At 58.8% G+C, this 24,471-nt stretch overlaps 1 protein-coding gene across 1 annotated transcript in view; it reads left to right on the top strand.

The window, feature by feature from the left end:
• Positions 1 to 24,471, top strand: part of FLNC (filamin C) — a 64,031-nt gene that overhangs the window by 27,160 nt on the left and 12,400 nt on the right. The window contains exons 18-32 of the mRNA XM_074976203.1: positions 207 to 376; positions 1,429 to 1,546; positions 1,994 to 2,256; positions 6,350 to 6,947; positions 8,004 to 8,177; positions 8,966 to 9,128; positions 9,293 to 9,453; positions 19,225 to 19,392; positions 19,616 to 19,739; positions 20,567 to 20,723; positions 20,917 to 21,106; positions 22,511 to 22,534; positions 22,813 to 23,060; positions 23,882 to 23,981; positions 24,200 to 24,340. Coding sequence (XP_074832304.1) covers positions 207 to 376; positions 1,429 to 1,546; positions 1,994 to 2,256; positions 6,350 to 6,947; positions 8,004 to 8,177; positions 8,966 to 9,128; positions 9,293 to 9,453; positions 19,225 to 19,392; positions 19,616 to 19,739; positions 20,567 to 20,723; positions 20,917 to 21,106; positions 22,511 to 22,534; positions 22,813 to 23,060; positions 23,882 to 23,981; positions 24,200 to 24,340 — 2,799 coding nt within the window. The remainder of the gene's footprint in view (positions 1 to 206; positions 377 to 1,428; positions 1,547 to 1,993; positions 2,257 to 6,349; positions 6,948 to 8,003; positions 8,178 to 8,965; positions 9,129 to 9,292; positions 9,454 to 19,224; positions 19,393 to 19,615; positions 19,740 to 20,566; positions 20,724 to 20,916; positions 21,107 to 22,510; positions 22,535 to 22,812; positions 23,061 to 23,881; positions 23,982 to 24,199; positions 24,341 to 24,471) is intronic.

The following is a 24,471-nucleotide window of genomic DNA, read 5'->3' as shown; positions in this document are numbered from 1 at the left end:
GCAGGATGGGGCTCGGCAGGGGGTACTGCGCTGGGGGGAGGGGCAGGGGCTCGGTGAGGCTCTGCGCTGGGGTGGAGGGGGTAGGGTCCCGGTAGGGGGAGCAGGATGGGGCTCAGCCAGGCGCTGGGCAGCGGGTGGGTGTGGGGGCCTGTGGCAGGCTGGCGGACAGGCCCCTGACCCGCCGGCTCGCCCCCACTTCCTGCTAGGCGTGGAGGTCGGCAAGCCCACCCACTTCACCGTGTACACCAAGGGCGCTGGCAAGGCCAAGCTGGACGTGCAGTTTGCCGGGGCGGCCAAGGGCCCGGCTGTGCGGGACTTCGAGGTCATCGACAACCACGACTACTCCTACACCGTCAAGTACACGGCCGTGCAGCAGGTGTGACATCCCCAGGCACCCGCCTCCGTCAGCCTCCGCCCCCTTCCCGGGCCGGGCCGGGCCGGGCCTGGCAGCCTGTCGCGGCGTGGGGTCCCCCGGCCCTGCCCTGCCCCACCCGCAGGCAGACGGGACTCTCACTTGGCCGGAGAACAGGAGGTTAGCAGGCTCCGGGGATGCAGCTCAGAACAGCCTTGCCAGCACGGGGACCAGCAGCCGTCAGTACAACCCATCTTGGGAGAGGGACCCAGAGGGGCCCCCGAGCTGGGGCCTAGCCCCCTTCCTCCCTCTCCAGCCAGACCAGCCTGTCCCAATCCACAGCCCGGGTCAAAACCCAACCAGCAGCCCCCTGCCTGCCTTTGTCCTGCTTCCCTGGTGTCACCTGCTCACAGCTCCCCGGCCCCGGCAGAGCTTACAAAGGGCATCAGCTGTTGCGTACAGGCAGAAACGATACACCCGAACCTCCCATCACCAGCCAGCTGTTGGTGCAGTGCCCAGGGAAAGTGAAGCACACGCGCGGGGTTACTGCCGGCGAGCACGTGAAAAGGGAGATAACCCCCCTGTCTCCCCAGTCCCCAGGGCACAGACTCCCGCCCGGCCGCTCCCTGCTGTGATGGGTTTGGGGGTCCCCAAGCTCTGCGCCCGTCCGCAGGCGGGAGTGACGCTCGCTCAGCAGGGAGAACAGGGAGTTCATTGGCCGACAGGGCACAGCTCGGTACAGAGGTGTCAGTACAGCCGGCAGAGACAGTCATTCCAACCCCTTCTGGGGAGAGGAGCCCGCGGGGGGCCCCTCTGGGGTGCAGCTTCCCCCCAGCCAGGCTGGCTGCCTTCCCCTGTCCCCGCAGCTTCCAACTGCCGCCTCCCATTCAAACCCAGCTCGGCTCCTCCCTGCTCCTTGCCCAGGACAGAGGTGTTACCTGCCAGCCTAGGTTACAGCCCCAGGGGTCACCCCCAGCCGCTGGGAGCTGCTCTGCCTGTCACACACACCCCCAGCCTGACTCTCGCGCACCCCCCTTCACTCCATCCCACCTGACTGGGCTGATCTCCCCGTACAGGGCAACATGACGGTGACAGTGACGTACGGGGGGGACCCGGTGCCCAAGAGCCCCTTCACCGTCAGCGTGGCCCCTCCCTTGGACCTCGGCAAGGTCAAAGTGCAAGGACTCAACAACAGTGAGTGGGGCAGGGCTGGGGGAGGGGACGCGCCCGGGGGATGGGCTGGGAGGCGGTGCGGGGGGTGTAGGCAGAGGAGATGGCACTGTGAGGTGTGGCAGGTGTGGGGGTTGGGCTGGTGAGGGACTGGCGCCGTGAGGTGCGGTGGGTGATTGGGTCATGCCTGGGGCGCAGTGGGCAAGGGGGCGGCGGTGGGCTGCGGGTGGCGAGGGACTGGCGCCGTGGGGCGCGGTGGGCAAGGGGGCGGCGGTGGGCTGCGGGTGGCGAGGGACTGGCGCGGTGGGCAAGGGGGCGGCGGTGGGCTGTGGGTGGCGAGGGACTGGCGCGGTGGGCAAGGGGGCGGCGGTGGGCTGCGGGTGGCGAGGGACTGGCGCCGTGGGGCACGGCGGTGGGCTGCAGGTGATACTATGGGTGTGACCCCATTGCCTGGATGCTGTCGCTCTGCAGAGGTGGACGTGGGCCGGGACCAGGAGTTCGCGGTGAACACGCGGGGTGCCGGGGGGCAGGGCCAGGTGGACGTGAAGATCACCTCCCCCTCCCGCCGGCCCATCCCCTGCAAGGTGGAGACGGGCACCACCAGCGACATCCACACCGTCAAGTACATGCCCCCAGAGGAGGGGCCCTACAAGGTGGACGTGGCCTACGACGGGCACCCGGTGCCGGGCAGCCCCTTCTCCGTCGAGGGCGTGATGCCCCCGGACCCGTCCAAGGTGAGCGATGCTGCTCCGGTGCGCCCCTCGGGGCCGTGTCTGCTCTGGGGCTGGGGCGTGTTCCTGGTACCCCTTTGGGGCCCACGCACACACCTGTCCCGCTGCCCGGCCAGCGAGGACATGCACGAGCAATTCCCTCAGGCCTGCCGGGGTCCCTGGATCGCTCCCAGCGCCACTAATTGTACGGACAGGGCAGACGAGAGGCTCAGAGAACGAGTCTCATGCTTCCAGGCCGGCTCCTCCGATCCCAGGGGACCAGCCACGTCCCCAGCTCCGTTTGTCGCTCAGGCCATTCCCAAAAAACTGCCCGCCAAGCTGCACACTGGGCCAGTCCTTCAGCACCAAAATCCTACAGGCCTGGGCATAAAAGGAGGGAAAGGGTGAGCGTTAAAAGGGTCCCGGGAATGAAATACCTGCCCCAAAGCTGCCACGTCCTGGTTCAGGCGTGTGGCAGAGAGGGAACGAAGGGCTGGCGTGAATCAGGTCTCAGGTGCATCCCTGGCCCGGACGGGTCGTTCGGCCCTTTGTTGGAGAGCACTTTGTAGGGGGGAGACGCTGGACTGAAGGGAACACGGAGGGTTCCAGGGCCTTTTCTAGCCGCTGCCTGGGGAGGGAATCCCATGGTCTTTGCCGCAGAAAAGTACAGCAGCAAGCTGGCGTTTGAAGTCACGTGGGCGAATTCCTGCGTGTGCCTGGCTCAGTCCTGTGCCCGTAGGAGCCGCTGCCCTGCACGGGTCTGAACGGCCACAGAGGAGTTCTCTGTTGTGGACGGGCACCTCCCTGGCCCATTGTCAGCCAAGTCCTGCTGCGGAAAGAGTCCTTCATGAGACACCAGGCAGCTGCCAGGGGTGGGCTCCCAGAAGCAAACGCACACAGCGCCAAAGCTTGTAACTCGACATCCAAACCAACACCCGCCTACAAACGGCACAGCCCTGCCAGCCACTGGTAACCCTTCCAGAGACACCTCGCCCGGCCCACTTGTTCCAGCTCCTGAACAGCAGTTACGAGACCTGGTCTCTCTGCTTAAAATCCAACCACCCACGGCCCCAGGCTGGGATTTCCTTCTCCCCTAGGCAAATCCAACCAGCCACCACCTCACCTCCGCCAGCCCCTTGGCCAGCCAGAGCCACACCAGCAAACCCCCAGACTGCCCAGCTGCTCTGCCAGCCCAACCCAGCAACCCCCAACTTCAGATGAGGGGTTCTTAAGCCTGTTTCACCAACACCCTGCAGATTCTTCTGGACCCCAAAGGGCCCAGCCCCAGTTCCTGTTCAATATAGACTTGGATCTTACCCAAAACATGCTCACCCATTCTTTGGATCTAATATCTAAAAAATTACTAATAAAGGAGGAAGAACAGGGGTAGAGAGAAGAATTGTGTAAAGTCAGACTTCACATCCATCAATCACAGCTACTGCCGCAGCCAGCAACGTTATCTGCTGGTTCTTGCAAGTCTCTGAACATTCATTTCAGGTTACATAGTTTTAGTTACAGGAGAATTGTAGATCCGGCCCCCTGGGGTCCACACCCTGGGACATGGACCCTTGGAGCCAGGCCCCAGAACAAAGAAGCAAGCTCCAGTCCAAGATGGACACTGGTAGGTCCACCTCATGGTGCTCTTCAGTCCAGGGACAAAGCCCTTTTTCCTTCCCATCAGGCCCTTGGGGGTCATAGTCACCTGACCCAGGTGAGCCGCTGTGGCCAAATGCCATTGGTCACTGGTTGGGCCAGCCCGCCCCCGTCACTTACATGGCAGGTGGGATGGATGTCTGAGCATCTGGTTTCAGTTCCTTGCTCAGCCCAGGTCGCCCGACCACCAGGCTGTATTCCTCTGTGATGTGTATTCGGCATCTGAACCCCTCATTTCCACCGCTTTGTTTAGCCCAGTGTCCTGGCTGGGGCTGAGCTCACACCTCCCGTGGTGAGCGCTTGGCTCTGAATATTTCTACTACAGCTACAAAGCTAAAATCTGTAACTTCACCTACCCACATGACCCAGAGATATAAGCAGCGCACATGGATCACGGCATCTTCAGCTTTCCTTAGACACCTCACACAGCCCCCCGGCACAATATCTGGGGCCAATAGATACATTGGGTGCATCAAACGGCTTCTGGAGCCAATGTAAAACTCGAGTCGGGGACAAACACTAGAACTGGAAGGGACCTCAGGAGGTCACCGAGTCCAGCCCCTGCCCTCACAGCAGGACCAACCACCATGTAGATCAGCCCTGTTAGATCTTAAATATCTCCAGAGATGGAGATTCCACAACCTCCCTAGGCAATTGATTCCAGTGTTTGACCCACCCTGACAGTTAGGAACTTTTTCCTAATGTCCCACCTAAACCTCCCTTGCTGCAGTTTGTCCATTGCTTCTTGTTCTATCCTCAGAGGCCAAGAAGAACAAGTTTGCTCTCTCCTCCTCGTAACATCATAGAAGAGTAGGACTGGAAGGGACCTCGAGAGGCCATCACGTCCAGCCCCCTGCCCTCATGGCAGGACCAAGCACTTTCTAGACCATCCCTGAAAGCCATCTATCTAACCTCTTCTTAAATATCTCCAGTGATGGAGATTCTACCACCTCCCTTGGCAATTCGTTCCAGTGTTTGATCACCCTGACAGTTCAGAACTTTTTCCTAATGTCCAACCTGAACCTCCCCTGCTGCAATTTCAGTCCGTTGCCTCTTGTTCTATCCTCAGAGGCAAGGAAGAACAAGTTGCCTCCCTCTGCCGTATGACACCCTTTTAGATACCTGAAAACTGCTATCATGTCCCCCCTCAACCTTCTCTTTTCTAAACTAAACAAGCCCAATTCTTTCAGCCTTTCTTCATAGGTCATGTTCTCTAGACCTTTGATCATTCTCGTTGCTCTCCTCTGGACCCTCTCCAATTTCTCCACATCCTTCCTGAACTGCGGTGCCCAGAACTGGACACAATACTCCATCGTTTTAGGTACTTGAAAGCTGCTATCATCTCCCCCCTCAGCCGTCTCTTCTCCAGACTAAACAAACCCAGTTCTTCTCATCTTCTCTCCTAGGTTGAATTTTCTAGATCTTTAATCGTTCTAGTTGCTCTTCCCTGGACCCTCTCCAGTTTCTCCACTCCTTTCTTAAAATGTGGGGCCCAGAGGTGGACACAGCTGAGGCCCAGTCAGCGCAGAGTAGAGCAGAAGAATGACTTCACCTGTCTTGCTCACCACACTCCTCTTCATACATCCCAGAATCGTGTTTCCCTTTTTTGCAACAGCATCACACTTTGGACTCATATTTAGCTTGTGGTCCACTATAACCCCGAGATCCCTTTCTGCCATGCTCCTTCCTAGACCGTCTCTCCCCATTCTGTATGTGTGAAACTGATTGTTCCTTCCCAAGTGGAGCACTTTGCATTTGTCCATACTGAACTTCACCCCGTTACCTCCGACCATTTCTCCGGTTTTCCCAGAGCACTTTGAATTCTGACCTTGTCCTCCAACGTACTCACCACTCGGTACCACCCGTGCACTTTACAAGTGTAACAAGAAGTCCTGTGGCACCTTATAGATGAACAGATAGTCTGTAAGATGCCACAGGGCTTCTTGTTCTCGAAGATACACACTAACATGGCCACCTCTCTGGTACTTTACAAGCCGACTCTCTAGCCATTATCTAAACCACTGATGAAGATACTGAACAGAAGCAGACCCAGAAATGACCCTGCAGAGCCCCACCTGTTCCCTTCCAGCCCGACTGGGAACCATCACTAACTGGGAGCGGTCACCCAACCCAGCTGACCATAGCCCCACCTGGCTGCATTTCCCTAGTTGACCGAGCAGGTCATGCGATACTGCACTGGATGCTTTATGAAAGTCCAGATATACAACACCTACCGCTTCCCCTCTATCCACAGACCTCTCCCGGGGGTGGATCCGGGATCACCTGGGGGACAGGGCCTGCCAAGGCACCAGCCTGTGCCACTCAGGGGGTTGTCACCACAGAGGGTACCACCTCTGAGTCTCCTGCCCCAGCCAGCGGGGAGCGGAGCTGGTGCTGGCGGCTGCCCTGAGCAGTTCCCGGTGGGTGCCGCGCCCCAGCTGATGGGTGCCCGCTCCCATTGCAGGTGTGCGCATACGGGCCCGGCCTGAAGGGCGGCTTTGTGGGCAAGCCGGCCCCTTTCACCATCGACACCAAGGGCGCAGGCACGGGCGGGCTGGGGCTGACCGTGGAGGGGCCGTGCGAGGCCAAGATCGAGTGCCAGGACAATGGGGACGGGTCGTGCTCCGTGTCCTACCTGCCGACGGAGCCGGGCGAGTACTCCATCAACATCCTCTTTGCCGAGGCCCACATCCCTGGCTCGCCCTTCAAGGCCGACATCCAGCCGCTCTTCGACCCCAGCAAGGTGACGGCCAGCGGGCCGGGGCTGGAGCGCGGCACGGCGGGTGAGACCGCCACCTTCCTGGTGGACTGCTCCAAAGCGGGCGAGGCCGCGCTCACCATCGAGATCGTCTCGGATGCAGGCGTCAAAGCCGAGGTGGTGATCCAGAACAACCGCGACGGCACCTACACCATCACCTACAGCCCCGCCTTCCCCGGCACCTACACCATCACCATCAAGTACGGCGGGCACGCCGTGCCCAAGTTCCCCGCCCGCGTCAATGTCCAGCCTGCCGTCGACACCAGCGCCGTCAAGGTCTTTGGGCCCGGCGTGGAGCCGCGAGGTGAGGGGCCTGGCTGGCTGGCTCCTGACAGCCCCCGTTGGTCCGTGTGTCCATTCCGGTGTCTGTCTGTCCCCAAACACCTCCATCTGTCTCCCAACAGTCCCCGTTGGTCCGTCTGTCCATTCCGGTGTCTGTCTGTCCCCAGACACCTCCATCTGTCTCCCAACAGCCCCCGTTGGTCCGTCTGTCCATTCCGGTGTCTGTCTGTCCCCAAACACCTCCATCTGTCTCCCAACAGCCCCCGTTGGTCCGTCTGTCCTTTCTGGTGTCTGTCTGTCCCCAAACACCCCATCTGTCTCCCGACAGCCCCCGTTGGTCCGTCTGTCCATTCCGGTGTCTGTCTGTCCCCAAACACCTCCATCTGTCTCCTGGCAGCCCCCGTTGGTCCGTCTGTCCATTCCGGTGTCTGTCTGTCCCCAGACACCTCCATCTGTCTCCCGGCAGCCCCCGTTGGTCCATCTGTCCATGCTGCTATGCATCTGTCTGTCTGTCTCCCAGCGACCCCCATCCGTCTGTCTGTCCATTCCAGTATCTGTCTGTCCCCAGACACTCCCATTCATCTGTCTGTCCACCCTGGCCCCCGACACCCTCATCAACATGCCTGTTTGTCCCCAGACCCGTGCATCTATCTGCCTGTCTATTCCCAGAAACCCACATTTGTCTGTCTCTCCATCCCTGTACATATCTCTAGCTCTCCCTAGACAATCCCTGTGTCTGCCCTGAGACATCATCTGTCCATCCATCTCCAGACATGCCCCATCTCTGTCCCTCTGTGCCCAACCACCCCCCATGTCTGCCCCCAGCCTCTGCTCAGTGGGAGTGGCCAGGCTGCTGCCTGGGATCCTTTGCCAGGCTCTGCTGGGCTCGGGGGATGCTGGGGCCTGAGCCAGGCCCTGCTTGCCGTGCAGTTCTATGGGGCGGGAAGGGGTCCCACTCCTGCGATGCTGGCAGCTGGCTGGCACGGCCTGGGCTCGGTGCTCCGAGAGGCCGGTGTTGGTCTCGGGGGGCAGCGGTGCCTCCGGCTGGCACTCATCGCCTGCCCACTCGCCCTGCCAGGCGTCCTGCGCGAGGTCACCACCGAGTTCACGGTGGACGCCCGCTCGCTCACCAAGACCGGCGGCAGCCACATCAAAGCACGTGTCATTAACCCCTCGGGCGCCAAGACGGACACCTACCTGACGGACAACGGCGACGGGACCTACCGCGTCCAGTACACGGCCTACGAGGAGGGTAAGGAGCCAGCCTCAGCTCAGCCCCATGGGCACCGGTGCCCTCTGGCTCTGGGCGAGGCCGTGCCATCCCCCATGCCTGGCATGGCCACACCCACTGAGACAGCACCGAGCAGTCCTGGCTCACGCCCCCAACCACTGGACCTGACTGCCCTCCCAGAGCTGGGATAGAACCAGGAGTCCTGGCACCCATGCCCCTGCTGTGACCACTGGACCCCGCTTCCCTCCCTCAACGGTGGGAGAGAAGCGGAGTCCGGTTATTTGCAGACTCCCTGGGACAGTCTGTTCTGAACCCATTTCTGGCTAGCCAGGCAGGCACTGCCTGGAGGCTGAGGGGCTGTTGGGAGGGGGGCACCGTCCAGAAGCCAGGAGGCCATGGGGGGCACCCTTGGGAGGCCTGGGGCTGTGGGGAGGAGGGAGATGTTATTGCTGGGAGCAGGTGCCCTGGGCTGGGCAGATGGGGAATTCCATTGCCCAGGTCCTGCCCGTGGCTGAGGACGTTGTGGGGGCTGAGCATGGGCAGTATTGGGGGGCTGGGCAGTTTGGGGGCGGTTTGGGGACAGTTTGGGGGGCTGGGCATTTTTGGGGGTGGTTTGGGGTGCTGGGTGGTTTGGGAGTGGTTTGGGGATGGTTTGCGGGGCTGGGCAGTTTGGGGGTGGTTTGGGGTGCTGGGTGGTTTGGGGATGGTTTGGGGTGCTGGGTAGTTTGGGGGCAGTTTGAGGTGCTGGGCAGTTTGGGGGCAGTTTGGAGTTGGGGGCAGCTCCTGACCTCTCCCGCATGGCGCGACAGGCCTGCACCGGGTGGAGGTGACGTACGACGAGGTGCCCGTCCCCAAGAGCCCGTTCCGCGTGGCTGTGGCCGAGGGCTGTGAGCCCAGCCGTGTGCGCGCCTACGGCCCCGGCCTGGAAGGGGGGCTGGTGAACAAGTCCAACCGCTTCACCGTGGAGACCAGGTACCCCCGCGCCGGGATCCGCCGGGGGTTGGGGTCACCTTTCCCACGCTGCTCCCGGGGGCCGCCCCTGTGATGTGCTGCCCTCTAGTGGGGCGGGCATGGCACACAGCCCCGGGATTTCCCAGGCCTGGCATGGCTCTGACTGGCCTGGGATCTCCTGGCAGGGGCGCTGGCACCGGCGGGCTGGGCCTGGCCATCGAGGGGCCCTCGGAGGCCAAGATGTCCTGCAAGGACAACAAGGACGGCAGCTGCAGCGTGGACTACATCCCCTTCACGGCCGGCGACTACGATGTGAACATCACCTTCGGGGGGCGCCCAATCCCAGGTGGGGCCACGCCCCGCTGCTGCCAGGGCTGGGGGCACGGCCAGGTGGGGCTGGGGGCAGTGGAGTGCTACAGGGCTTCAGGGCACCGCTGCGGGGGCCAAACTGGGCAAGTTGCTGAAAGTCGGGACAGAGAGCCCAGCCCAGCCGGGGGGTCCTCCGCAGGGAGGTGTCGTCAGAGTTGCCACCAGCGTGGTGCTCTGCTCTCTCCAATGCTGGTATCACTCGGCTGCATGCGTGTTCCCTCTGTGTGCTGCCCCAGCTCTGCAGATAGCCGACACAGCAGACCCGAAGAGAAGCCCCAGTGACCAGAGAGTCTAGTGAGGTGCGAAGGCGCGTCGGCCAGGTTTATTGCCATATTGGACACAATAGTAGTTCCCTGTAGACTTCTTAGTCTAAGTCAGGGCATGCTACAAATATGCACCCACGGTCAATGGACTCAGCTCAGTCAGTGGCAGGACTTTCCACTGCCCCCTCGGCCGGACCCAGACCACATCCCAAGATTACATTCTTATACACAGGTACAAACAACTTACACATCACTCCTGACGTATTGAGGTACAACCGTTCTACGTAGTTAGGTGCCGCCTCCCCCTTTGTACGTGTTGGTTTGAACAAAACAACTCTATCCATCATATTATCCTTTTGCCCCTGTCACTGGGATGTATTGGCCTATTCTTTCTGATCTGTGGGATGTTCCAGGGTAGGGAGTTCTTGTACCATGTACCTGCCATACTACCCTTTTGCCTCTGTCATTGGGATGGATTGGCCTATTCTTTCTGATCTGTGCAATGTTCCAGGGTAGGGAGTTCTGGTACCATGTACCTACTTCAATATGCTGGGTAGATATGTTTATGCACCAGCAACCCTCTTCTTGCCAGCTTCTGTGAGCAATACATCCCTTTAGCTCACAGCTGCACTTTGCCTTCTGTTAGCAAAGTCTTGATCATTACTTTGGTTCAGGCCTTAGGCCTCATACTGGGCCTGTACTTACTACATTCCCCCACTTTTTGTCTTTTTATGGGGAGGATGTTTACCCATCATCCCGGAAAAGCATAATGTGTGGACTAAAGATAACCCAGTGGGCTAAACACTTTTGTGTGGTTATCTTAAGTTACCATCCATACATTCATGCCCCATCTGTCTTTTTAGTCTGCACATTCCCTTGTACGACTATTAGGCAGATTTTATTATCCAATTATTTTTTAGTCCCTTATGATGGGCCTGGGAATGTTAGGCCCGGGACCTTGAGTTCGTGGGGGGTGTCAGACACCTATTGTCCTACTGAGGGCTTCATGGGGACATAGAGACTATCCCAAAGGTACAAATATGTGTTATGGAATAAATGTGCATATGGAATATATAGTATATAGGTCTTATAACTTGGTGATATACCAATGTAGGTTACGGATGTATATGGAGTATACATGGATATATATATGGAGTGTATATGGATATATAGGAATATATAAGTCTTATAACTTTGTGGTCTACCAGTGTAGGTTATTGTGCTTTAACTTCTCACTCCATGAGATGACTGTCTGGGTGTCCCACAGCAGTGTTGGTTGCCGTTTCCATTCCTTTGTTTACTCGACCTTGTAACTTAGCTTTCTTGGTCTGACGGATCATGTAGCTGCACATTCCTATCAACACAACAACAGTTAGTGCCTGGATCCCCATTAGGAATACGCTTAGAGTGCGGACCACTGGATGTAAAGTCACATCCTCTGGAATCGCCCACCAGGGTGTTTCCACCTCTTGGTGCACCGCATCAATTTCACTTATCTGATGTTGAATCAGTTGGGCTATTGGTATTAGGGATTCCTTAGTTCTTGCAACCAAGTCATGTATCTCTCGCTGTAAGAACTTCACAGGGGGAAACAGGTCAATTAACAAGTTTTGTAAGCGTTCACGTGGGATGATCATTTCACTGACAGCATTACCCTTTCTTGTTGGCCAAAAGGCAGGGGCTCCTATTTGAATGGTGCTGGTCACAGGCACGCAGAATCCTGCCTCACTTGTGGGGCAGATATTGCCATTTATGGAGAAATTATGAAACCCTACGGCACAAGCCATGTCTTGAATTCGCACCATCTCTGCAACTAATTCCTTTTGTACTAATCGTGCCCAGCCCTTTGTAGTGGCATTAATGTCAATTTTGGCACAGCACTTGCACAACCACCATCCATTATGTTTCGTGCAACACACTTGATTAACTTCTGAGCCCGTTTCAGTTACAAGCGCACAGTGGGGTAATGTTGCACATATGTCTTATTTACCAACGTCCCTACACTATTCGCATAGTAAACCTTAGCTGGCTCTTGTACCCATCTAGGCACTGCCATCATGAGGTTTATACTCTTGTCCTCCTCATGATTCTGTCTTGGGATTTTATCAAATTCAGCAAATTGCAGAAAGATAGGCCTCATGCGATTTATGCCCTGTTGTTGTATTTGGTTCATGATGGATGCCTGGTCTAAGATACGTGGCCAATTGTGAAGCTGTAACTGTAGCAAACTTTGCTGTACAATCTCTATTACCCTATTGCCATAGGCTGTGCAGGCAACTGCCAGTGAAACGTCATTGTTTTGTATGCTATTGATAAGAGACAGAATAGTAGCATTTAGGTGTTTAAACCCTTGTGCAATTAAATGGATATTGTCAATAGTGATTGCATGCTGATCCAGTAATAGACTACTAATTCCTCCCCCAGTTTTAACTGCTTTGCCTATTCCATTCACCACAGTGTTGATTTTTAAATTGAGATTTTCAATATCTGCCAAGTTCCATAGGGACATGCCAAGGCTAGACCCTCCCAGGGCTGTTCCCAATATATCCCGTCTGTCTCTATGTTGTTGTGGGGTATTTTGAGAGCCCTTCCAAAGTTGTAACTGCATTTGCATCTCAGAGTTAAACCAGTCCTTATAATGGCTGGGACATTGCCTTGGCATGTCCATACCTGTAAAATCCAGTCTAAGTGGCATATAAAGCCATCCTACATTATCCACCATATATTCCGTTGTGGGGTGTAGGAAGATTCCTGATGTGGGCCATGGTTGTATAAATGGGCATCCTTCCTTTGGGGTAGTATCCATGTGTGGAGGGGGGGAAAGGGATGGTGTTGGGGCTGTTGTAGGACAGGCATCCTCACAGACCTGCACATGGTAGATACATTTACTGGTACTCGGGGTTATAGACCAAGTCCCTGTGTATGTACCTGCATCCCTTAATTGTATATTGCGAATGCGAATAGATGCACTCCACTTATTTTGCACATTTGTAAATTCCACCCTATTTAGCCAATCCCCATAAGTTTTTACCTGTCCTTTAATGTAACTGATTACTGGGCTTACTGCTCGAAACCAATCCAGATATATTGTATTGGTTTGAAGCACGTGTGGTTGTATAATGCATGTTAGAGTAAGATCTTCCCCCACCATACCTGTAACATATACCTCCATAATTTGCTTTGGCGCCACCAGAGCACGCTCCATATCCGGAGTTGCTCGTTTCCTTTCCTTATTTGTATTATGTTCATGGGGTTGTGGTGTACTACCTGGATGAGGACGGGACATAATCTCAATGGCTTTACAGTTAACAACAACATCAACCTTCCAGCAGCATGCATACTCCCCCTGTGTCTCTGTACTTAAAGTCAGTTCCTTTTCAATTCGTCTTCGTTCATTTTCAAGCTTTGGGATGGGAACGTGTTGAGTTTGGCTGCTGTTTTTAACTGTCCGTCCCCACGCCATCAGAATTAGGAAGGGCGAAAACCTGAGGATGTTTTCCATTTGTCGCTTTCCTTGAGTTTCACACACCAGCTTTAATGCAGTCCCGGTAGGGTGCTGCTGACTTGCTGCCTCCCATCCGTCAGGGTTATCTGCTGTCTCGACTCGGAAGATCCTGGTCACTGAATGTGTTCGGTTGATCTTAATGACATCAACCAATCCCTTCGAGTCCTGGGCTATGACCAAAACGTCTGCCAAGGTCCATATCCATGTTGGCATCTTAACCTGTAAAAATACAGAAGAACACTCGCTTCTCCCTTACAGATATGAAAGGTTGTTTTTTAAGCAGCAATACTTCATAGCCATTGTACCTGATATAGTCATATCAGCCGCATCTATTCCTTTTTCACTGGCTCTTCCTGGGTATAATCCCCATTTAACAAAGACAGTATGACCGGATCACTTGGTGGATTTATGAACAGGAATCTTGTTCCCAAGGGAACGGTAGGTACATTATTAATCCACGAGATGCCCGGCCCTGCCATCCACAGCGGCTGTTTTAAACACAGGATGCGCCTTAGATTCTCTTTGAGGCTCACATACATGTTCTTTACCATTCACAGTTAATCCCCACACAGATATTTCTGGGTCTTTCAGTGTGACTAACTGAACATTCTCTGACGTGACAGCAAAGACCCACTGAATGGCTTTATCAACTCTCACATGTCCTTCAGACAGATTTTCCTGACTGAGTAGCTTTCCCAGTGCATGGTGACTTTTTACAATCACCTCGCTTGCTCCAACAATTGCCTGGGATTTTTGTAACATCCAGTACTCAGCAAGTGCCGTTTGCTCACACGCCCCTAGTTTGCTCTCTGGACTAGTTAATGCTCTGCTGTCATACGCAATAGGTCTTTCCCCAGCGCCCGTATCCTGGGTTAACATACTAACAATACAGAAATTCTTAACACTAGGATACAGTACAAAGGGGAAGTCGTTGTTAGGGGCGGCTAAAGTAGGTGCCTCCATCAATCCCTGTTTCAGACTTTCCCATGCCTTAGTTGCCTCTTCTGTCCAGGTCCACTGTGGTCTTTTAAGTACCTCATACAGGGGACCTGCCTTTTCTGCGTATCCTACCATAAATTCTCTGCAAAAGTTAGTGAGTCCCAGAAAGGACTGCAGAGACTTGGTGTCCACCGGCATGGGCAGGTTAACAATGCACTTTACTCTTTCCTTATCAACAGACCTTCCCCCAGAACTGAGTCAAATTCCCAGATACTGCACTTCTCTCTGTTTAATCTGAGACTTCGAGGGGTTAAGTTTTAAGCTGTAAGCTTGGCAGCTAGTCAACAGCTGTTTCAGTAACGCTTGATGCTCCTGCTATGTCATCTACATACTGAACAATTCTTCCCATTTGTAATAGCCCCTCTTTCTCCAGCATATTTCTCACTGCTGTATGGAAAATAGTTGGTGCGTCACAGTACCCCATTGGCAAAGCATTCCAGCAGTATTGCATGCCTTGGAATACAAAAGCTGTTCGATACTGAGACTCTGGGTCTAAAGGTAGACTCCAAAAGCCGTTTGCCACATCAAGTACTGAGAACCATTTCATGTCGGGGGTGACCACCTCCAACATTTCGGGGTAAGCTGCCACCACAGGAGCCCCCCATTTGGCAGTCTTGTTTAACCCTCGATAGTCAATAGTTAATCTCCATGTACCATCAGGTTTTTTGACTGGCCAAATTGGTGCTGCGTTAGGCGCTGAACACCTTCTGATTAAATTTCGTTTTTCCAGTTCTGTTATTACTTGCCTTAGTGAGTCCTTTGCTTCCTGAGGTATTGGGTACTGCTTTATAAATGGGGGTGTATCTCCCTCCAGTGTAACAGAGGTCTGCATTTTACCTGTATCTAGGGAGTCTGCTGCCCAGACAGTTTGAATTTCAGTCCACCAGCTCTCCCAGCCTTCTGGTGCAGGAGGCGGTTGTTTAGGCTTTATTGCTTTTACTGTCTGTGTAGCCAGTCCCATGGGGATTAAAATGGTATCAGTTGTACCTTGCATTACAGTGAGAGTTTGTCTAATACACGTTTGGAAAATCCAAAATTAATCCCAGTCGTTTAATGGTTTCTGCCCCAATTAGGTTCTCTCTCCCTGCAATAGCGCACTTCTCGTGAACGGTATGCATCCCAAACTGCAGGGGAAGGATTTTAACATTATATGTTTGGTTAGTTCCAGATATTCCCTGTATTTGCACAGACTCTCCAACTGGGTATGCATCAAAACTGTCTTTTACTATAGGAATTCCAGCCCCCGTATCCAGTAGAAAATCTACTAGCCCTTCCCCGACTCGAATGCTTAAACGGGGGCGTCCCCATACATCTACTGTCGTGGGTTTCTGAAAGATGCATTCTGAGTCGAGGATAGGGCTGTCCTATGCTATGGTATCGGTAGCAATTGGGTCGTTCAGTCCTGAAGTCAGGACCGTCGCCCTGGCTACCTTCGTCCCCGTCTTATCTTTTTCCTGTTGAGACTCCTTGCCAAACATGCATGCCTGCAGCTGTGCCTGCAGCCTCTCAATCTCTCCTTTCAAGTTCAAGTTTTCCTGTTTTAGAACTCCAGGAGGTACCCACGAACTCTCTCTATCACCTCCTCTAACTCTATTTGGTCCACGACCTCTCCAACCCCGGCCACGACCATGGGGAGAGTATCCAGGACCCTCTGTCTTCCATTGTCCTAACTGAGTACGCAGCTCATTAACAGGAGTTCCTTCCTGCTGCTTAATTGCCGTCTCCACCTTTGCAATCCATTCATCCCAGGGTACCTCTTTACCTCCATTCTCACACCAAGCATTCATCCAGTCTAACACACCGGGAGATAGCGCCTCCAAAACAATTTGCCTCAAATCTTCCACGTTAGCAGACCCTGCTGTTAATCTGAGATACGTTTGAATTCTGTCTGCCAGTTTGGCTGGAGCCTCCCCCTGCAATCTTGCAATTCCTTTGAGAGTAGCTAACTCACTGGACAACTTAAAGTGCTTCTGGACCACACGTTTAAGCATTTGTGCCACATCATCATCAAAGCCGAGGGTGTGACAGTTCAGGGGTCCCAACAGGGTTTGCACCAAGATTGGTTTCTGCAACATGTCAATCCCTACTGCTTTGAGTAACTGCGAGAGCCTTTAGGGAGCCACGCCAGAAACTCATTGAAATTTTCAGAGGGGGTAGGTCTAACAGCTCCAGCTAGCGCAGTTAGTTCATTAATCTTTAAAGCGTCAAGCCTGGCTGCAGAGCCGCTCACGCATGCGAGGGGAGCAGGTTTCTGATCTCTTTCCCTGGCTGCATCGTTACGGCGGGGCCAGGGCTTCCTTAAATGCTCAGTTAAATTTTTCGTTACAGTTTCCACTTCATCCCATAACTTTAATGCAGGAGGGGTCTGTGACCGTGGGGTATCATCGGGTCCTATTTCTGTCCCATTTTCACCCATTTCTCCTGTTTTTACTGGAATTGATCTAGGTTTTGGGGAGGGCTTATCCAAAACCTGGCTTACATCATAAGGTGGCGGTTGTGGTGCGGTTGCCCCTGCCCATGGGTCGCAAAAGGATGGGTCAGCAGGGCCATTCCACAGGTACCCAGTGCAACACTGATCCCAGCTGTCCCAAGTTCCATCTCTTAATTTGGCAAGAGCCACCTGTTTCCATTTCTGTCCCCGTTCCTCAGGCACTGGAACAGCACCTGAATTACATTGAATCCCAGGGGACGGCACTTTCCGCTTCTGCAGGTTTTCTACGGCTGTTTCCAATTGTTTATTTTCCTGCTTTACTTGCTCGAGCATATCATGAGTCTGGATCGCCTGCTGCCCTGCTAAAAGAGCTTCGGCTTTCCAGTGCTCGACTGCCCGGGTTACCTCTTCTACTTCCCCTGCCTTTTCTGTTACTTGTTTGGCCAACAGGCCAGCATGCTGTCTAAGCCGTCTTACAGCCATAGACATAAGTTGCAAAGTTCTTGCTTTTTTACTTTTATTACTATTTTTCAGAGCCTCGGTTTCTACCATCGCTCTACATATGCCAGTCCATGTTTCCCCACTCTCTTTTTTAAATTCATATGGGCCCCCTTTACTGGCAATCCAGAGGTTCCAAGAGTTATCAAACTCCGTGGGGATCATAAGAGAAGGGATCAGGGGGTTCCCTAGCTCGAGGTTTTCTGCCATGTTAGATCGCGATTCCTACAGCGGGCAGCTCGCTTACTCACCAGATCAGCAGTCGGGGTCACCAGTGTCGTCAGAGTTGCAACCAGTGTGGTGCTCTGCTCTCTCCAATGTATCGCTTGGCTGCGTGTGTGTTCCCTCTGTGTGCTGCCCCAGCTCTGCAGATAGCCGACACAGCAGCCTCGAAGAGAACCCCCAATGACCACAGAGTCTAGTAAGGTGCGAAGGTGCGTCGGCCAGGTTTATTGCCGTATTGGATACAATAGTAGTTCCTGTAGATTTCTTAGTCTAAGTCAGGGCATGCTACAAATATGCACCCACGGTCAATGGACTCAGCTCAGTCAGTGGCGGGACTTTCCACTGCCCCCTCGGCCGGACCCAGACCACATCCCAAGATTACATTCTTATACACAGGTACAAACAACTTACACATCACTCCTGACGTATTGAGGTACACCCCTTCTACGTAGTTAGGTGCCGCCTCCCCCTTTGTACGTGTTGGTTTGAACAAAACAACTCTATCCATCATATTACCCTTTTGCCCCTGTCACTGGGATGTATTGGCCTATTCTTTCTGATCTGTGGGATGTTCCAGGGTAGGGAGTTCTTGTACCATGTACCTGCCATACTACCCTTTTGCCTCTGTCATTGGGATGGGTCGGCCTGTTCTTTCTGATCTGTGGGATGTTCCGGGGTAGGGAGTTCTGGTACCATGTACCTGCTTCAATATGCTGGGTAAATATGTTTATGCACCATCAACCCTCTTCTTGCCAGCTTCTGTGAGCAATTCATCCCTTTAGCTCACAGCTGCACTTTGCCTTCTGTTAGCAAAGCCTTGACCATTACTTTGGTTCAGGCCTAAGGCCTCATACTGGGCCTGTGCTTACTGCAGGAGGCACCAAACCCGTCACACCGACCAACTGCCGCCTCGCTGCCAGCCCGACTCACCCAGCGACGCCCTCCGGCGCTCCGGCTCCCCTGGTGCCGCGGCCAGTCCCCTCCGCACCCAGGGAGAGGGGGTGGAAACCCACCTCCCTACTTCCACCCAGGTTCTTCCAGCCCCAGCCCAGGTCAGCCTGTGCCTCCGATCTCACCCAGCCAGCGCCGGGCCCAGCCGTAGAACCCAACGTCTGAAGGGTTATTAGTAAAGAGAGGAAAGAACAGGGGGAGAGTAGGGTCGTTAAAGCAATCGAATTCCACACACCCATCAGCGAGCGCTTGGTGCCAGCTGCAGCAGGGGCGGGATCGCTGCTGTCTCACAAGTCGCTGGAGAACGTCCTGTGTCAGGCCGGGTCAGCGATCCTTCCGGCCCCGCTCAGAGCAGAGCTGCGCCTGAAGTGATGAGCTGGGCTGGAGACAAAGGTGCAGGAACCTCAGGGCACCTCCTGGTCCCCTGGCCTGCGTGGAGGGAATTCCTGGTTCTCCCTGGGTGGAGGCACGTCCCAGCTGGAGCCTGTCCCAGGAGCAGGTCACCTGTCCGTGTCCTTTTGGGCAATCAGCCATGGCCTGTCGGCTGGGTTACCCCTCCACAGCCAAACTCCTCCTGTGGTGTGGACTGATGCGCCCCTGTGCCGGTCAGGTCTGGCTTCCCCTGGCCAGGACCGTTCCCAGGAGGTGCCGCCCTCCGGCTGAGGTCTCCCAGAGCAGATGCTGAGGGCTCACATCCAATGCCCCCAGCGCAGGAGGAGAGGCAGCGGCTTTCAGTCGACGCTACGCTTGGCCCAAGCTTCGGGGCCCAGCTGGGCTGGGGCTGAGGGTCCCCTCCACACCCTGCCATGTTGCGGGCATGTGGTGCCCCTCCTGGGGCTCCAGCTGTGCCCTGGCTGCTAACCCCGTTCCCCCCAGGGAGCCCCTTCCGAGTGCCTGTGAAGGACGTGGTGGATCCCAGCAAGGTGAAGTGCTCGGGCCCCGGGCTAGGGGCTGGCGTCCGGGCCCGCGTCCCCCAGACCTTCACCGTCGACTGCAGCAAGGCCGGGGTGGCACCCCTGGAGGTGACCGTCCTCGGGCCCTCAGGTACCTGGAGCAGAGCCCCGTGGCGCGCAGGGCCGGGCCATCAAACGGGTGGGGTGGGAGTGGGGTGGCTGGCGGGGTGGGGGATGGGAGGGGGGCGGGGGTCCCTCCTACGCAGGGGTCCCTGTGTCCAGCCCCCGTGCGGCGCCGTGCCAGCCGGCCACTGCTGCTGGAGGCGGTGGGGGGGGCTCCCCGGTGCTGCGCTGAGCCGCCGGCTGTGCCGCAGGCCTGGCCGAGCCGGTGGACGTGCGTGACAGCGGGGACGGCATCCACAAGGTGAACTACACCCCGGCCAGCGAGGGGCCCTACACCGTGGCTGTCAAGTACGCCGACCAGGAGGTGCCGCGCAGGTGAGCTGGGGGAGGGGCTGGTGGGGGTGGGGGGCTCTGGGGGCTTGTGGGGTGTGGGGGGCTCTGGGGTAAGGGGAGCTGGGGGAGGAGCGGGTGGGGGGCTCTGGGGGGGTCTAACAAGGGATTCTGTGGGGAGCATCACACCAGGGCACTCGGCCTCGGGACAGAGCTCACAGCCTGACCAGGGAGGCTGCTGCAAGGCACCAACCCGCCAGCTCTGCCCGCCTGCCCTCCCCACCCAACCCCAGCCCACCGCACCATTGCCCCCCTGGCACCCCGCTGCCCAGCTCCCAGGGCTGGGCCGTTACTGACCCGGGCCCAGAGCCCAGCTCTGTGATCAGCACAGAGCCGGCCCCACACAGCCGTGCTGCGGCAGCCCCCAGCCCCCCTCCCCAACGGGCAGCCTTGTCCAGAGATGCCCCTGCACCCCAGCTGGCCTGGGCATCTCGGTGGCCGGGCCGGCGATGGGTCTGGTCCTCGTTCAGTGAAGGTGATGCCGGTCCCCACCTGCAGGCGCAGGGACCCCCAGCTGGCATGGGGCCGGGCACAGCGCAGCCTAGCCCAGACCTTGCTCTGCTGGGAGCAGGATGTTACAGCAAAGCCCGGGGGTGGGGGTCAGAACCCTGGGCTCCCCCGCAAAGTCCTCACCCCAAAAGTGGCTGGTGCCCCCCAGCCCAGCCTGTGACCTGCTCGCGGCTGCGGGGTCTGGCTCTGGGTGATGGGAGCAGGTCTGGCCAGGCTGTGGGTGCCAGCCGGCCCCTCAGGGTGGTGTGGGGCGGGGAATGGCCCAGCCCAGCCCAGCGCTGACTCCAGCCTCTGTGCTTCAGCCCATTTAAGATCAAGGCGCTGCCGGCTCACGACGCCAGCAAGGTGCGGGCCAGCGGGCCAGGGCTGAGCGCTGCTGGCATCCCCGCCAGCCTGCCCGTGGAGTTCACCATCGACGCCCGCGACGCTGGCGAGGGGCTGCTCACCGTGCAGATCCTGGTGAGTGCCGGCACCCGCAGGGCGGGGGAGCCCCGGCTCTGCTCCGGGGGACCTGGCTGGGGGGGGCCTGGCTCTGGGGGGGGGGTACCCGGCTGGGGGTGTCCCTGGCGCCGATCGGGGCCCTGGGCACTACCCTGAGGATAGGAGGGGGCTGGGGGCTGGGCTGGCTGTGACCTTGTGTGTGCCCGGCCAGGACCCCGAGGGCAAGCCCAAGAAGGCCAACATCCGGGACAACGGGGACGGCACCTACACGGTGTCCTACGTGCCCGACCTGACGGGGCGCTACACCATCACCATCAAGTACGGGGGCGACGAGATCCCCTTCTCGCCTTTCCGCACCCTCGCCCAGCCCAGCGGCGACGCCAGCAAGTGCCTGCTCACAGGTGGGACCCCCGCCCGGCGCCCCTTGCCTCCACCCCCTCCCTGCCGTCCCCCCCGCCCGGCGCCCCTCGCCTCCACCCCCACCGCCCGGCGCCCCTCGCCTCCGCCCCCTCCCTGCCACCCCCCCCCCCCCGCCCGGCGCCCCTCGCCTCCAGCCCCCTCACCTCCATTCCCCCCCCCCGCCCGGCGCCCCTCGCCTCCAGCCCCTCGCCTCCACCCCCACCGCCCGGCGCCCCTCCCCTCCAGCCCCTCCCCGCCCGGCACCCCTCGCCTCCGCCCCCTCCCTGCCGCCCCACCCCGCCCGGCGCCCCTCCCCGCCCGGCGCCCCTCGCCTCCGCCCCCTCCCTGCCGCCCCCCCCCGCCCGGTGCCCCTCGCCTCCAGCCCCCTCACCTCCATTCCCCCCCCCCGCCCGGCGCCCCTCGCCTCCAGCCCCTCGCCTCCACCCCCACCGCCCGGCGCCCCTCCCCTCCAGCCCCTCCCCGCCCGGCGCCCCTCGCCTCCGCCCCCTCCCTGCCGCCCCCCCCCGCCCGGCGCCCCTCACCTCCAGCCCCTCCACCCCAGCAGCCCTTGCCTCTGTTCCCCCCACCCAGTGCCCCTCACCTCCAGCCCCCCCGGCACCTCCCTCACCTCTGTACCCCCCCACCTGCCCGCTCCCCTCGCCTCCATCCCCCCCCAGCGCCCCTCACCTGCATCCCGGCGCCCGCACCCCTCACCTCTGCTCCCCCCTGCCCGGCGCCCCTCACCTCTACCCCGCCTCCCATACCGCCCTCACTTCCGTCCCACCCCCTGGTGCCGCTCACCTCTGCCCCCCCAGTGTCCCCCTCACCTCCAGCCCCCCTGCTCCCCTCAACTCTGTCCCCCCCAGCCCAGTGCCCCTCATCTGTACCCCGCCGCCCATGCCCCCCTCACCTTCGTCCCACCCCCTGGTGCCACTCACTTCTGCACCCCCGGTGCCCCCCTCACCTCAAGCCCCCCAGCCTGCACCCCACGTGCCTTCTGTCCCCCCAGTATCTGCCACTGCCAGGCTCTGCCCCGTACATCACCCATCTCCCCTGTCCTTCCAGCCTCCACTACTTTCCCATCTCTGCAGCCCCCCAGGTCTGCCCCAGGCCGCCCCTGCCCCGCTGTCTTCCAGCCTCTGCACCCCCAGCCTCTGTGCCACCCAGACTCCGCCCCACATGTCCCCTGTCTCCCGGTCCCCCCCACCTTCATGTCCCCCAATCTCTGTGTCCTGGACTCTGCCCCACCTGGGCCCATCTTCCCAGCCACCACACACAAACCCTGTCTCTTCCCCATGCGGCCTCCACGGCTTCTGCCCCCCCATTTCCAGCCCCCCCACCGATCTTGACATCCAGCCCCACGCCCTGCCCCCCAGCTCACAGCTTTTCCCTCCTTCTCTTTGCAGTGTCCATTGGCGGCCACGGACTGGGTGAGTCGGGTTCTGTGCTGCCGGGGGAGGTCTGGCGGTTGGGTGCTGGAGGGGTGCCTGGGGGCCCCCAAAGCTTCAGGGCCGAGCTAAGCAGGGGGACTCAGCGAAGACCGCTGGGAGCTGGTGTGAACCCACCTCCACCCTCCCTCCAGCGGCTGGTCACAGCCCCTACCAGCTCCAGCCAGGCTCAGCTCCCTTCAGCTGGGCTGGGGACGGCCGGGCTGTGGGTGCGGCGTGGGGCCTACACCCCTTGCCCACTACCTCCGTCAACCCCGCAGGCGCCTGCCTGGGCCCCACCATCCAGATCGGGGAGCAGACAGTGATCACAGTGGACGCCAAGGCGGCGGGCAAAGGGAAGGTGACCTGCAAGGTGTCCACGCCGGACGGGGCCGAGCTGGACGTGGACGTGGTGGAGAACCACGACGGCACCTTCGACATCTACTACACAGCGCCCGAGCCGGGCAAATACGTCATCACCATCCGCTTCGGGGGCGAGCTGATCCCCAACAGCCCCTTCCACGTGCTGGTGAGTTGGGGCGGGGCGGGGGCTGCGGGGCTGGGGCAGTTGGCACCGGGGGCGCTGTGCCGGGGCAGAGGAGCGCTCCCTTAGCTGCGGGGACCCCTCCTTGCTGGCTGGTGTGCGGGGCTGTGAGCCAGCTGCCACGTCCCACCCCAGAGGTGGCTGCATTTTGGTGCCGGGCCAGCCGAGCTGCGGTCCCTGCGCTGACGCGTTCCTTGCCTCCCTCCCGCCAGGCGTGCGAGACCATCCCCCGCGTCGAGGAGCCCTGCGAGTCCCTCCAGCTGAGCCAGCCCTTCTCGCCGCGCCAGGCTGGCGGCTACCCCGCGAGCTGGGTACCAGGAGCCCCCGTCCCACTGCCTCTTTCTCTGCTCTCTGCTGCCTCTCCCCAGGCTCTGGGCTCGCTCGGCCCCAGCAGGGCACCCCTGGCCTGTCTTTGCCCTCCCTCAGGGCGCCAGCCACGGCTGCGCGGAGCTGGCACCAGTGCCCCTCTCGCATGCAGCTGTGTGCGGTTCCCGCTGGCGTGGCCCCGGCTCTTCGTACCTGCACTGGGGTCCTGCCAGGCAGCCGGGGGGCAGCAGAGGCCGGGGAGCCCCCGCCTGTCTCAGGGAGGGGTTCCCGGTGCTGCGGGATGAGGGGATCCCCAAGATCTCCGGCTGCAGGATTCCCCCCAGAAGGAGCTCCGCCCGGCCCCCCTTCTCTTGCAGCTCTGTCTCCCACGGGCCCGCGCCAGGCCCTGGGCCTGTCGCTTGCTGCTCCTGCCCTGCTCTGCCTGGGCGCCTGCCTCCTGGGCCAACTCTTTTCGTGCTCTCTCCCCCGCCCCCTGCCAGGCCACCGACCAGCCCGTCGCGCCCGCCGAGAGCCTGGACTCCATGCTGCGGCCCTTCAGCCTGGTCATCCCGCTCACCGTGCAGAAAGGGGAGATCACCGGTAGGTGCAGGGCAGGGCAGCCGGGCGTGGCACCCACCAGGCCGAGGGCAGCACCAGACAGGGTGGGGGGCGGGGGGGGGCAGCGGGAGGCTCTGCAGCTGCGGGCCAGGCGGGACCGGGGGGCTCTGGGAGTGGGGGCTGGGGGGGGTTGGGGGTGTGGGGGAGCTGGCAGAGGCGCAGGGCAGCGCCCCAGGACCCGCTGACGGTGCTGCCCCCAGGGGAGGTGCGCATGCCCTCGGGGAAGACAGCCCGGCCCAGCATCACGGATAACAAGGACGGGACGGTGACCGTGAGGTTCGCGCCCGTGGAGAAGGGGCTGCACGAGATGGACATCAAATGTGATGGCAACCACATCCCTGGTGAGCCACAGCTGGCGGCCCGGGGACCTGCCTGGCCACGGCTCAGAGGGTTTGGGGGGGGCCTGGGACCTGCCTGGCCACAGCTCAGGGGGTTGGGAGGACCCACTGGCCATGGCTTCCAGGCGGGTGAG

This window comes from Carettochelys insculpta, chromosome 1 (genome assembly GCF_033958435.1).
Source record: "Carettochelys insculpta isolate YL-2023 chromosome 1, ASM3395843v1, whole genome shotgun sequence".
Taxonomy (NCBI): Eukaryota; Metazoa; Chordata; order Testudines; family Carettochelyidae; genus Carettochelys; species Carettochelys insculpta.
This window is presented reverse-complemented; position numbering and strand designations above follow the sequence as displayed.